General features: G+C 36.7%; 1 protein-coding gene and 1 long non-coding RNA gene across 3 annotated transcripts in view; one reads left to right on the top strand and one right to left on the bottom strand.

The window, feature by feature from the left end:
- The window catches only part of LOC137488721 (uncharacterized), a 139,518-nt gene that overhangs the window by 17,777 nt on the left and 106,027 nt on the right, over positions 1-15,714 (top strand). The window lies entirely within an intron of this gene.
- si:ch211-182e10.4 lies at positions 1,452-8,356 on the bottom strand. The gene is made up of 7 exons (NM_001083817.2): positions 8,300-8,356; positions 7,320-7,388; positions 5,839-5,915; positions 3,604-4,602; positions 3,334-3,486; positions 3,057-3,149; positions 1,452-2,596 (listed from the first exon to the last, which is right to left on the bottom strand). The coding sequence occupies exons 3-7, from the start codon at positions 5,869-5,871 to the stop codon at positions 2,276-2,278; spliced, it is 1,599 nt and encodes a 532-aa protein (NP_001077286.2). The 5' UTR covers positions 5,872-5,915; positions 7,320-7,388; positions 8,300-8,356; the 3' UTR covers positions 1,452-2,275.

Here is a 15,714-nt window from a genome sequence, read left to right as displayed (position 1 = left end):
GTATTGAAATTAAAGTTGCTTTTTTTGTCAGAGGTTTAGTGAATGAGGGTCATTTTTGACCCAAAGGATAAATGAAAAACTTTATTAGGTAAAGTGTCCAACTGCTTGTTAATGCAAATTGCTAATCAGCCAATCACATGGCAGCAACTCAATGGATTTAAGCATGTAAACATAGATCTTCTGCAGTTCAAACTGAGCATCAGAATGGTAAAGAAAGGTGATTAAGCTGAATTTGAATGTGGCATGGTTGTTGGTGCCAGACAGGTTGGTCTTAGTATTTCAAAAATGCTGATCTACTGGGATTTTCACACGCAACCATATCTGGGGTTTACAGAGGATAGTCCGAAAAAGAGAAAATATCCAGTGAGGGGCAGTTTTGTGTGTGCAAATGCCTTGTTGGAGAATGGTCAGACTGGTTTGAGCTGATAGAAAGACAACTGTAACTCAAATAACCTCTCGATGCAACTGAGGTATGCAGAAGAGCATCTCTGAATGCACAACATGTCTAACCTTATGGCGGATGTGCTACAGAAGCAGAAGACCTCACCAGGTGTCACTTCTGTCAGCTAAGAACAAGAAACTGAGGCTACAATTTACACAGGCATACCAAAATTGGGCAATAGAAGACTGGAAAAAACGTTGCCTCCTCTGATGAGTCTCGATTTCTGCTGCGACATTTAGATGGTAGGTTTAGAATTTGGCATCAACAGCATAAAAGCATGAATCCATCCTGCCTTGTATCAAAGGTTTAGGCTGATGGTAGTGGTTTAATGGTGTGGGGAATCTTCTTGGCACACTTTGGGCACATTAGTATCAATTAAGCATTGTGTCAATACCGCAGCCTACTTGAGTTCTGATATGAATTCAATATGGACCAAAATCTCTTAGAAATATTTCTAGTGTCTTGTTGAACCTATGCCACGAAGGATTACTGTAACTCAGTTCTGAAGGCAAAATGGGGTCCAACCTGACACTAGTAAGGTGTACCTAATAAAGTGGACGGTGAGTGTACATACAATTGTACATACAATTCTAAGACAACAACACTGTAAGCCCGTACAGGTTGATTGAACTTAAAAAAATTATGGAAACCCGCTGCCCTAAAAAAGTTAATTTCGTCTTGTTGAAAATACAAAACTTTTTAAGTTTATTGTACTTATTATTTCAAATGCATTTAATTAAACATTCAGTTGACCTAAATAAAGGTTTTTAGTGCACACTATTGACATCTTAGGTACAATAAACCTAAAAAGTCTTGTTTTTTCAACAAAACAAAATTAGCTTTTTTAGGGCAGCGAGTTTCCATAATTTTTTTAAGTTCAATCAACCTGTATAGGCTTAAAACATAAAATGTTGACCTAAATGTTGACAGATATTAATTTAACCTGAACAATTCACTATAAATGATTTATTGAAAATGCACCTACATTACAAACAAGGACAAAGATGAAAGATTTACTTTACAATTTATTTGAAATCACTTAGAAATATCACTTTTAAAAACAAGTGACAAAACAAGAAAATGCCTTGTATAACAATTACTCATTTATTACTATAAATCGTATTAAAACAATTATTTAAAACCTTTTAAACTGTTTTTACAAACATATTTAAATATTAAACAACCACAGTATATCAAGGGTTTTTACAATACTGGAATTCAATACCAATCGGTACTGAAGTTAAAAAAAAAAAAATGTCTATTTCCCGCTAACATTTGAGCACTGTTAAGCACATTCTTAAGCAGTACTGATTTGCCATTGTGTTTACGTGCTCCACAGAAATGACTGTGAATGGCTGTGGTCATCGGATCACCGAACTTACTGCTGTTTACTGAGTGTAAACACAGATACAGGGACCCATGAGCGTTTTAAAGCCATAATTCATCAGCGGATCGCTTGTCAGCTTATAGACAGCTGATTAACTTGACTTTAAACACTCCAGTATCCCTGTATCTGGGTTTACGCTCAATAAAAAGTGGCGAGTTAGGTGAACCGAACACCTTCACAGTCATTTCTGTTGAGCATGTGAACACAATGGCAAATCAGTGCTGTTTAACAACACGCTCAACAGCACTTGAATGTAAGCGGGAATGAACATTTTTAAAATTTTAGTACCAATTGGTATCGAATTCCAGTATTGTGACAATCCTACATTACACCGTATCATTATAGAACATTAACACTTGCCAAACACTAAGGCAAAGTTTTACACTTTTCCATCACAGTTACAGCAGAACAGCAAGCCTAAAGGAACATGACTTTTCTGTACCTGTTTACATGGCAAGTTGATTTTTGACAGCCAGAATCTTACCCTTCAGCTCCTTCTTACCCAAACCCAGCAGAACTTGTTGAATGAAAAGAAGGGTATTGCCCATGCACTTTGGGTAGTCTAGGTGCAGTGCATAAGTTAAACCAAAAAGAAGACACATGGCCTGGGGTATGTTGTCTATATTGTCCATTACAACATTCCCTTCCAAGATGATTCCCACTGAGGATGGGTGGAGGCGGAAGGACAGGGGTTGCAGAGCATCTTCATTTTCCCGGTTAAGGATTCCAACGGGCACGTGTTGGTATGAGTCTCCATCATCAGAAGCCTGACAACAATATACAGATAACAAAAATAAATCTTAGAGGTGTACATTTCATTTTAATATATATTAATTGTATTGAATATTTTTTTAGTTGTATTTAAAGCATTTTTGTGAATTGTATCCCCAAAACATATCCAGTATTCAATAATATATAAAACATAAAGATACCACAAAACATTAAATGGCTTTTTTGTATACGAGTCATTGCATACGGCATTAAATTGTTTGATACAATTAAATTACTAAAGATTTGATGTTATTCTACTTAGCATATTAGAGTTTTAAAGGTGTTATAACATGAATTCGAATTCCTCGTTTATCATTATTCCATTTATAAATGAACTACAGTAAGACATTGTTTGGGTGATTTATTTATTGTTATTGCTAACATAGATGCACATTAAGAAACATAATACAAAAAACTTGTATTAATATACAAAAAAAATTTATCAATGATACTTACAAAACATGATTTGAAGAACTCAGTTGGGTCATCACCAAGAAGTACTGGAAGCCCTCGAATGACAACACATCGCATGTCACTGAGGTCAGAGGCCTGAGGTGTTGCAGTTGCAGAGAAACATTGTATCATGTCAACATGAGAGAAAGGCAATTTTCATGTATCATTATTTAGTGTCTGTTACTGAGGATTTCAAAAGTAATTATATCAATTTCAAAATACAGGAAACAATGGCATCGATTTATATCAATGGCATGTACAAACAATTGCATATACAAACCTTGGCATCTAGCAGAAGACTGCTTAAAATCTGTCCAGTGAGACCTCTCTTTGACCTGAAGATCTGAATCAGCTGTGGGCAGTGATGATCAAGAGACCCATAGAATTCTTGCTTCAGATTCTTCCCAACTATTCGGTTGAATTCTTGATACACCTGTAGTAGTAAAACACAAAAAGTAAATTAACAACAGAGAAACATTAAAAACGAACAACTATCAAATATGTTATCATGTTTATCAATACTGTATTAGTTTTATTACAAACACTTTACCTGACTTTCAGTGAAAAGTGCTGGCCAACGCTGAAGTATCTGGCTTACAGGAGGCTTGTTGATCACAACTTCCTGTCTTCTTAAAGACAGAGTCACATCCATATTCTGATTAATGAAGGTAGCATCAGGTTTTTTTTTCTTCGTTTCATCTGCCAACTGCTGTCTGAGCAACTCAAGACTGGAAGTATCATGACCACTTGGAAGGTTAGGTAGATAGTTGACCTCTCCTTTCCTTGGTTTTTTTATGTTCTTGTTAGGTGGATCACTGCTAGTAGAGTATCTTCCTCTTTTTCCTGCATTAACTGTGACATCTGTGTGCCCAAGGCTTCTCATTTTGGATCTGTAATTTCCCATTTTGTCTTTCAAACTGTTTGTCCACCCACAGTGTCCAGAAGGCGATCCTGGTTCTTGAAGGCAGGGGTGGGTATTCACCAATGCCTTTGCAACACCTTTTAAATCGTCAGCAGATGGGTATGCTTTGAAGGAGTATATGGTTTCAGCAAGTTTCTGAAGAATGTCATGTTTCAGTTCTTTTGTCATTTTTAGATGCGTTCCATCCTTCAAGTAGATTAAATTGGCCTGACGCAGCCTGTATTCAACGTCGACCGAAAATTTCGGAATCAAGAAGATATCAGGCCATGGCATTTTCTTTTTCTGGGGTGATTCAGAAATCAGTACTGTATCTGCAGTACTTGGAGCATTACTCGATATTTCACTTGATGACTGCATTTCATCTTCTGCCACTGACACCAATTCAAGCACTGGGATAATTTTTACTGTTGGCTTCTCAGGGAGCTCTTCCAAAGCAGTTACATTGCAAAATTCATGATCAAAGAAAGGATCTCGAAACTGCAATGTAAAATTATAGTTCAGTCCAAGAGTGTTTCTGAGACAGTTGATCAAATCTTCAACTGAACATGGCTTTGAAGTCAGTGTGACTTTTCTGATATCAGCTTCTGTGAGAATAACGCGCAAAATCATGATTTCTTGAGAGGCCATCTAGAGGGAAATGACAAAAGAACCAATTTAGCAAAGAATAAAACGTTTCAATGTCACCATCAGTTTACCATGTACATTATATGCTGACAGGGGAATAATATCATTCAGATCTTCAAGTTGAAGCACACAAAAAGATGGCATAACTGGGCAGCAAAGCTCATATGAATGAAGGTGCTCAAAATACCATGATGTCATGACTTTGCACACAAAATGAACCTCTGCATTTACTGCAACAATCTGAGTTACTTGTTTAAAATCAGGTAGCCCTGAGCATGATCCAGCTGAAAGTATCATGTCTGTCTTGTAATCAATCCCATTAATGCAGACAGATGGTGCAACAAGAAGTGTATGAGTTTGAGGGAATTTTTGACCAAGAACTCTCTGAATGTTCTCTGGGAAAGTGTTAACTAACACTTGTGTAACCTTGGTCATTTCCACACCCAGTTTGAAAAAAGAACTGCAGTCCAACTGATGACTAAGAGCCCTCTGATGTTTCACTGCAAGGGTCATGGCAACATTCTTGAAGTTCTGAGCATCACGTATAACCTTTTTGAAGAACTTATGTTTCGCTTCAAAACGCATTGTCCAGACTTCAGTAAGTGGACCATGTACCCTTATTAGTTCAGTGTAGTGTTCAATGTAGTGGTGTTTTGGTCGTAGTGTAAAGTCAGGGAAGGTTGACTGCAGAAGATTCCTATGCTCTGCCACTTTGCACTCAAGGATGTATAATGACTCTTCAGTAAAGCGAGGTGCCACAATTAATGCAACAATGTCCTTGAGGAGCATGAGCACTTCCCATGTGTTGTCACCCTCAGGAATGTTATGGCCAATAAGAAATGGAAGAAGCCTAATCAGACACCAATTCTCATGGCCATTTCCCCCAATTGTGCCCTTGGTTGAGAAGCCCTTTGAAACCATCTGAGGCTGATCAGTTTTGTCTGTGAACGTATAGGGAAATGTTTTGATGGCTTCATTTAATACATCTAGAGTGATGCATTTCTTTGCTATCAGGTCTTTGAGGCAAACTGACAACTCCACTGGGACCACTCCCTCAAAAACATCATGCAATATGTCAGGGGGATAACCACCAATGACATGAAAATGTTCTAAAATTGATGTGAGTGGACACTGTCGTCTCACACCTGTTTCTCTACATACATTTGGATCATGCAGTGATTCTTGCACCTGCCTGTTGTGTGTATCTCTACCTCTAAGTTGAAATGCACCAGATCTTACCTCTTTGTGTTGTGCATCAGTCCTGGATGCCATGCAAAATCTACAAAACTTGTCCACAATGAAGCTTTCAGAAAATCCTGCAAGAGAGTGAGCACCAAGGTTATCTGCTGACACATAGAGTACCGTTCCTTTAATACTTCTACCAAGATGCTCAATGTAGACACCATGCTGTTCAAGAGTGGCTAAATCACAAAGAAGTGGGTGCAGAACTCTTTCATAACCATACTCTTTAATTATTTCAGTGTTGCACAAGAGAGCAAGCTGAATAGAGTTTAGTGTGGATCTGTATTTTCCATGCAAGTTTGCAATGACCCAGTAAAGTGCACACATCTTATGTTTTCGTTTAGATGTTCCTAAAGGGTTAGCCACTTCAAAATCATCAATATATAGACCCAAAGCGATTGTGAATTCATCACTACTAAGAAGGGCATTCCCTCTAAAGCCTGAGCCATCACTACATGTCCTGTATTCATCTGGTTTATGTTCGTGTCTTGACATAGCCTTATCCAAAATGTCTTTTTTGTTCAATAGTTTCTGTAGCATCTGTAATAGGGGGACATATGCTACAGTTTTTCTGCCTTTCTCAACTACAAACTCCATAGGCATTACCAGAGCAAAGTTGCGCATTACATATGATGCTCTTCTTTTACTAGTTGCAAGACATCCATTTTTTCCACATGATTTAGACAATATGTCACTTTCTGCCACAACCTCAACCACCTCTTTCACAACTGCCTCATCTACATGTCCAAAGTGCTTCTGAAGAACAGCCTTTATGTTCTTTTGCAAAAGTGGCTGGGACAATTGAATTATTTGGCAAAGCTGTTGAGTTACTTCCTGAACCGAGCTCTCTGGTATGTGAAGGATGGTTTGCATTTTTAAAAAAAGAGCAGCTAAATTAAATTGTAACTGTTGTCTTAAATCTTGAGATTGTGTCTCGCTTGCTTCTGCATTCAAAACATCTTGGTCAAATTCACCTAGAAGCATCTCCTGTGCAGCATGCTCCTCCTGAGTGTCAACTACACTGTCATTTTCAGTCTCATTACTCTCTATCCTTACTATTAACTCTGGTTTAAACAGTGTCTCATTTTGATCTTTGTGATGCTTGCTTTTGTGTGCACTGAATGTGGAACATACACTGCTTTCAAAGTTACAGCCCTGAAATGGACACTGAACTTTTTGGTGGTCTTTGAGATGTCTACGCTGAAGGTGGGCAAAATATTCAGTAATCTGACAGGGTTCAAAAAAATCACAACGCTGACAGCGAAACTTCACTTTAATTATCGTTTTAGACTGTTGTTTTTCATTTTCTGTATGAACACGAGATAAGTGTATTTTAAGGCTATTGAAAGACTTGAACGTACACAAACATTCCTGATATATGCATGGAAATGGTTGGCTTCTTGCATAGCTCCCATGTTTAATTCTATAATGTTTTAATAAGTACCCTCTTTTGTCACAAGAAAATGTGCAATACTTACATTTCCAGCTCATCCTGGTTGGCTTTGCTCTGATTTTTCTGTAATGTGCAAATCTGCTTTTTATGTAATCTGCAAAATTACAGAAATACTCATTAGATTACGAGCTGACACAACACATTTACATATTTAGATCTGTTATCACGAAATTTTCCACAAACAGCTATTGTTAACCACAAACATATTTAGAGTGCTACAGGTATTTATCTAACGTTAGCTTTTCAATCGAATTAACTGAAAATGCACTTGCTAATGCCATGCTGAGGAGCACGAGGTTGCATATCTTTGAAAACTGCTAACATGGATTCATATTTCTATCATGCAAAGAAAGGGTCAAATCTCATTGCAATCTACGTTTAATACTTCACTAACGGAGAAATATATACATATATATAAAAAGCTCGAATAGGTCAGTGATAAATTTGCGCTTTATCCGCGTTAATGTTAACCGTTAGCTAAACATTTCTGAACCGCAGTCAAGTGAGCCGCCATAAGAGCTACCATCACTGAAAAAAAGTAATCAGTTTACAAAACAGATAAAGCTTTGTTAATGAGGATAACTTATCGAATGCAACGTCCACATTAAACTTTAGATGTGACGATGTTGTCACGTAATGTTAGATGGTAACTCTACGTTTATATAACGTTAAGAATGCGCGGCCGCGATCGGTTATAACGTAGCGAAAATGAACAAGCTTACACATTCAAAACTTATATTAACCTTTTTACATACTATATTTCACATGTCACGAACCCTATTACGCATGTCTTGGCATTTTGAACGTCTTAGAACTATTTATAATTGTGGTAATGGCGGTTGCGACAGACCAGAACAATAGCATATCAAAAATTAACATGAAACTAACGTTAGACACAGCTTAGTCTTACATGTAGTTTTCTTTCTAATAGCTACATACTTTGTTAAACAAAAAACAATCTATTAGCTGTTTGGGACGAAAGTATGAAATCGTACTAATACTCACAGTGTCCAGCACAGACATTAGAAAATGCGCGCTCACGCGGTCTCCACCAGTGACGTCAGTTCAAAGAGCCTGTCACATTTGCCCTTCCAATTTGTTCCTTTGACAACAGACTAGAATAAGCTCTGTTAAATACATTCAATTTAAACATTCCAGTAGAATCAAAAATATCATCCAAATCGTACAACAAACTAAACAAATAGAGTAATTGAGAAAAGACTTTGTCATTTATGTTTATTGAATCTAAATATTTTGAATTAATTCAACTTTAGGGATAACAGTGAAGAGGGATGATACTTTGCTAATTAATTAGTTACTTTTCTTTAACCTCACATGCAAATTATTTTTGTGTTCGAAAAATCTGACTCGAACACAAAGTCACAACATAGATGTGATAAAAGTAATGTGTGTGTGTGAAAACCACTTCATACAGTACATGTACATTACCCTGCTTATTACACATCTACTTGCCATAAACATAAACAATTAGACAAAACATTGATCTGAGCTGTAATAATTCAATAACATTTTAAGTTAAACACAAATCTGACAGAAACAAATACAGCTAAATGCAGCCTGTGCTAACCTTCATACTATTTAGTTACAAGATAACACAAAACAGTCAAGAAAATGTATTTACTAATGATATTGCAGAATACCTAGAGGAGCCTGTGCTATTTAATTTAGCGATTGTTATTCGGCGATAATTTACCATTCAATGCTGTGATTATTAAATCAGAATCAAGTATTCTAGAGATAAGTGTAATAATAAGAGGGGAAAACTAGGGTTGTGCCGATAGACTATGCCATCGTCCATTGCCAACGGCCGCAAAACTTCAGAATGCTGAGCTGGCATCACGATCCATCGCCCTGCCCTACATTTATATTGATGTATAAGTTACTATTTGCATGTAATCTTAATAGCAATAATGGTCTTTTCATAAGCTGTGTTAAATGTTACATAAAGCTGCCGCTTGCATGGCTGACAGCATCATGAGAATTAAATGAAGCATTATACAGCACCTCTCGCGCCTTAAACTTAACATTCGGCGCATGATTAGTAATAAGATGTGCCATTACTAGTAACTGTAGGTAAATCTGTCAGTGTTATTTTCATTCTCTCATCTTCAGCGCTTCACATTTTCGCGGTTGTAGCTCCTGTCATCTGAAGGCAAAAGGCATTGACTGAGTGATTGGAAGCTGTTATTAATCAATCATTTGCGTTCAGTGAGGATTTTGCAGTGAAAACAATGAAAATGTATGCACTACAGTGAACTCCAACCGAACTCTCGTCTTCTCCACAAGCTTGTGGGAAAAGCTATTAGAACGACACAGATCACTGCCTATTCATGCCAGAGTCCCTCGGAAAAAAAAAGTGATTGTCAGGTGGTCATTTGTTTGTAACTGTATTTATTTAAGGTTTTGTTATTGGTAAAGCAAAGACCATGTGGGTCAGGTAGTGAAAACGGTATGCTACAATTAATTAATTTGTTATGAATTAATTGATATTTGACAACCACCCACACCCCCTGCCTACAACTACAATGTCATCGTCCATCGCGATGCTTCATTAGATATCGTACAATGCCAAATTGATCAACATCGCCCAACCCTATGGGAAATGTAGGGGATTGTCATTGCAGAGTAAAGCCTCAAGAGAATGTACTTTATTACACAGATGCTTGAAACAAATTGTAAAAAAAAAAATAGACTGAAAACATTGTTTTGAACCATAGCAGTTTATTAATATTTTTATTAATGACAAAGTAGACAGAACCGAAAATGGCTGAATGGAGCATATGCTAACATACTTATTATTAAGTCACAGTCACAAACAGCAATGTGACAATCTAACTTTTATGTTTTTTGGCAGGTAGCCATGTAATAAGCGGGATTAAGTACATTCAGGATGTTAATACCACAGAATAAAAGCCAACAGGCATATTGGCAACAAGTCATGAATAAGAGGACTGTTGTTTGTAACTGAAGTGTTTTATTATGTGAAACACTGTCATCCTGGATGTACTTTTTCCCACTTGCCACAAAACTTTAAAATTAGACACAAAACATTGCTCATAATTATTTAATTAAACAAAGCTGAGAGAAAGAAAAAAAAAAAAAAACAGCTGATGGATCATACACTAACTTGCTTATTATTCAGTGACAAAATCGCACCATACTTTAAAAAACGCAAGGCTCACCAAAACAAAACTGGCAGAAAAAAAGCGTATACAAACCTAGGTATTATTCATTCCACAAACTGTTGAAAATTACGTTATGACAGACAAGCAGATGCATATAAATGTGGATCCTGTAAGTGGATTTTTAATAATTCACTGATGGTCAAGGTGATTCACAAAGTTCCCAGATGAGCCTGTATTATTTAGCTGTTGTTATCCTGGAATAACATACCTTGGAATGTTGAAACTGACCAATCAGAATAAAGTATCCCATACAGCCGTGTATTAAAACTTGTTAACAACCTGCTTAAACACACTACCTACATGTGACTACTATAACAACATGCATGTTAAAACATGCAATATCTATCAATCAATCATTTTGCTTTTATTTTATATAATTTTATTTACTTCCTGCATTTCTAAAACCTGGAAGCTAAGTATTTCCCCACAAGTATAATAGATTTTCAGCTTCAATGAATGATATGGGTCTACAAAACAGCCACAAAGAGCATTTCTCTTGTAAATATTTCAAAGGCCATTTATTTACATCCATGAATAATTCACAGCTTACTAAGATCAAGAGCACTGCCATCCCAATTATTTTATAATTAAAATGAATATTTAATCAGAGAGCTGAGCATCAATTAGCTTTCAGAAAAAAATAAAAATCCTCTGTGCCTCAATTTCTTTGGTTTTGGGGGCAATTATTTGTAATTATGGCTTTTCTTCTCAGCACACACAAATAAAATAAAGCAAATCGCCCACTAACTCTTGAATACCACAGCTATCTTAATTGCTTTCCTGCAAGTTTGTCGCGTCAAGTTTTTCATATTTCAGGCCTTTTAAAGCTGAAGAACAATCTTGCAAATATCCTGCTGCTGAAAGTACCGAAACATATGCAAATTATTATGAATCTTAAGATTTTCACAAACACAAAATTGCAAGTCATGCTGTTGTTGCCACAACTTTCTAATGATTTAAACTTGCTTCCTGGAGTGAAGTGTTTAAAACATAAATCAAAAAGGCATAAAGCTGCTTTCACACTACAAGCGCCTCGCAGCAGCAAAGCAACAAGCGACATTCATTTCAACAGAGATCAGGTGACTTTTGATGACCTCCGTCTATGCGAGCGACAGCGACCACTGGCAATAAGGTGGGCGTGTTAAGTGAATCCAAAGCCAAAGTTGCAAATCCTTTAAATTTATGCAAATGAAGAATGACTTTCTTGAGCGACAGCCAATTGGAGCATCAGTAGAGCTTGCATGATCCTCTCTCAGCTTCTGTAGCAGATGTTTTTATTCTCTGCGAAGTAGACCAGTGGTTCCAAAAAGTGGGGGTCATGGAACAATGGCAGGAGTCAATTGATGATTTCCAAAAATCTAATTCTTTTTGATTTGCATTTATTGAACTATTAGAATTACTATATTTTATCCATAACCTAAAGAAGAAGAAAAAATAGTAGTTACTAGTTACATAAAAAAGGGTCCCACTTTATATTGTGGTAATAGTTAATAGTTATAGTTAATAGTTTGTTACAATGTACTTATTGTGTAAATACATGTACACACTGTGTACTTATGCTTGATTAAATACATTTTTGTAATTACAGCTGTAAATAACTTTTGTAATTACATTTGTAAATACACTGTTGACCATCCCTTACACCTTAACCCACCCTTAAACCTACCCATACCACCAAACATGTCCATAAACTAACCTCTATCCCAACTCAAAAGCACCACAAGTGTTCTCAAATACATTATAAACACAGTAAGTGCATTGTATTTATTTATTTTGATGTAAGTACATAGTAGTTAAGGCTATAAAGTGGGACCAAACAAAAAACAACATGCAAATAAAAAGCCATCAGCCATTCAATTTTTTTGCAACCATTGGGGTCATTACTTTATATTAAAGACACAGCACATTGATTTTATGGCACCAGGTTAAACTTTCTGAAACCTTAATGGCACACACATACATTAAAAATTAAAAACTGAACATGGAGGATGGTCTCTTAGTGGCATTTTTTAAATGATGAAAAGACTTGGGCCTATTGATATGTGTACGCTGGTGTGTGAGGTTTATATACTTATAACCACCTCAGAGGATATTGGGGTCACAAGTCACTGGCATTGTAATTTCGGGGGTCATGGGCTGAAAAGTTTGGGAACCTCTGTTATAGACATATATAGACCTGCATTTGCAGGAGATAAATTGCAGCAATGACAGAGAGCAAACTTTTTTTTTTTCTTAATCATCTTTGTAATTAAGCATTTTATGTACTGATTCCATTCCTATTTAGTGTTTTCTCTTAACAATGTTTACTTTCAGCAGCACAAACTCCATCGCTCTCTGTTAATATCACCATAAATACCCAAGCAATCACAAGGTAGGAACACCCAATAAAGGTTTTAATTGCCACCCAGAGAGAAAGGCAGCTACAAAATCGCAGCTAGTATGAATAAGGCATAATGTGAACACATATGTTAACTTTAATACCAGCTTTTAAAAATTGTTATGGACAGAGATCTTTCTTTTATGTATTCACAAAGCTTGGAATGAAATTCCACAACATCTAAAAACAACACCAATACTGAGATTTTGTAAAATATCTTAGGCTTGTCATCTGATGGTCAATGATCACTTTAGCCACTTAGATAGTAGCCTGTCTCTCTTCATGTTGTATGCTTGGTGTTTGTTTTGTGTTGATGGATAAGATGTTAAGTGTGTACGTATGTTTCTATGTTCTGCAGAGCAGGAACCTGCTGAAAAACAGCATCCATGCTGAGCCAGGTCCAATTATCATTTAATATTTTTTCTGTTTAAATAAATAAATAAATAAATATATATGAAGAGTTCAGATGCAAAAACCTCTAAATGCAGTCTGAACATTTCACCTAAATTGCAAAAAATGCTTTTTTTACTTAGATTTTTGTCTTGTTTCTAGTCCAAATATCTACATATTCTTAAACCAAGAAGCATTTTCTTGACAAGCCTAAAACATATCGTCTTGTTTTAAGAAATAATATGCCAAAATGAAGTGAGTTTTTCCTTAAATCAAGCAAAATAATCTGCCAATGGGGTAAGCAAAATAATCTTGTTTTTTGATTTGTGATACGATTGTTTTGCATACCCCTTTGGCTGATTATTTTGCTTGATTTAAGGAAAAACTCACTTCATTTTGGCATATTATTTCTTAAAACAAGACAGTATGTTTTGCTTGTCTGGAAAGAACTTTTAGATATTTGGACTAGAAACAAGACAAAAAATCTAAGTAAGAAAAGCATGTTTTTGCCGTGTAAAATAAGCATTTTTATCAGGCTCCTGTGTGTAATTCAGTAATATCACTTTTGTGGCAAAGAATAAGTCATTTTCATGGTCTTTAAAGTGGCATAACTCAACATAAACAAAGGAGGCTGAGAAAAATGTTAGATCAAAGGTTTTTGCATCTGAACTCTTCATATAATCTCTAGAAAATAATAATGAAAACAAACCAGTGTGTATTGGATGAGGTATATTGTTTTGTGAGCGGTCCACTTTCTTGGTTGTGTGACCACACTAAACATACATGATGGTACACACCTAGTGGTGTAGTAAGATACCGCTCCGCAACGTTGTGTGATCTCTCAGCACCAAAGACACATTTCCTGCTGCTTAAACTGCTGCAACTTTAATGGAACAAACAACGGTTATATATTAATTATCTCACAGAAGCAAATTAATAAGAAATGAGAGACGAAACGAGAGCAGATGTTGTTGAAGTCTGTGATCCAAGCAGCTGCACATACTTTAGACATCCTGACGCACTCAGAAAACAGCAATACATTTAAGTGAAGGTTAAAAACAAGAATGGGCCAAATGGAATCAAAGGGAACCTAAAATTATGGTTTATATTTGTGCCATTTGCACATTGGAATTGAAAAGCCCCGTTGATGCTCTTTGATTTAAAAAAAAAATAAAAAAATGCTCTTCCGTTCTTTTGCGAATAATAAAAACGTTTTTTACAAGAAGTTGCAAGGTTTCAAAGCTAAAAGTTTTAGGATTTCCGGAAATAACGTGACACCAAAATTGCATTTGCAATGTGTAAACTCCGCACAGAAATGTTGGCTGGCTTGGTAAGAACAGTGTTTGCATGTCTTTGGATTGTGGGGTAAACTGGAAAACCCAGAGGAAACACACGCAAACGCAGGGAGAACATGCAAACTCCACACAGAAATGCCACTGCGTCACCCCTTTTGAAATTAGTTTATAAATAAACTTCACAAAATTAAAGTTCATAATAAGCTGAACAGAGTGTGTAACATACTGTGATATTCGTTGTCCAATTACTATCAATGAACATGCACAGTCCTCCCCTGATTGTTTTTGTGGATTTGATGCTGTCACCCTCCAGACGGATTAATATGTATCCATCTAGATTTATATCATCCATGTCTGTCACAATCTCGGTCTGATCACCGGTTTGATGTTTGTGTTACTTTTTCCCTTTCACTCGTATTGTTTTGATCACTCATACCCTGCTTTGTTTACCTCTCGCTTCCCCACCCATCTGCTCTATTACTTTCCATTAGTCTATCAAACTAATTTCACTCACCTGGTTTCCTTGATTTCTCCCCCTATTTATCCCTCTGTTGATCGTAGTTCTGTGTCAGATCGTAGTTTTTCCCCTTCCGGCATGTCTGGCGATCTCCTGGTCTAGTCCTGTTCCTTGTATATCCTGTGAGTTTTGTCGTGTCTGATGTCATCCTGTTGATTTTCCTAAAGTGTTTTTTCTCCATCTGCCTTCAAGCCTGTTCCCGTCTGTTTTTGCTTTGCCGCCCATCTGACTCTCCGTCCCTATCCTGCCGGCCCTCAACACTCTCTCGCCGGCTTCCAAGCCTCAGTCTTCCTCGTGGCCATTCTGTCCCAGTCAGCGGCGGCCGGATTCATCGCCCCCTGTCGGGTATCAGGGTATTGCACCCTCTTGAAGACTGTTCATCTAACCTCTCCGGAGTAGTTTTATTTAATCGTTTTTGGAGACTTTATTTCTCAGTTTTGAGTTTTTTGTGAACTTTGGGCTTTTTTGCCTACTCCATTACGGAGGAATTTTTAGTTTCCTTTTTTGAAGATTGTTTTGTTGACTATTTTTTGCCCCTTGAGTTTGTGGGCTTCAATAAACTTTGCTGAGACCTGCATATGTGTCTGAACCATCTTCTCTCACTCAGACCTCTGACAGTACGATCTGACCAACGA

Source organism: Danio rerio, chromosome 20 (genome assembly GCF_049306965.1).
Source record: "Danio rerio strain Tuebingen ecotype United States chromosome 20, GRCz12tu, whole genome shotgun sequence".
Classification (NCBI taxonomy): domain Eukaryota; kingdom Metazoa; phylum Chordata; class Actinopteri; order Cypriniformes; family Danionidae; genus Danio; species Danio rerio.
Note: the sequence above shows the minus strand (reverse complement) of the source record. Positions and strands in the feature narration are given on the sequence as shown.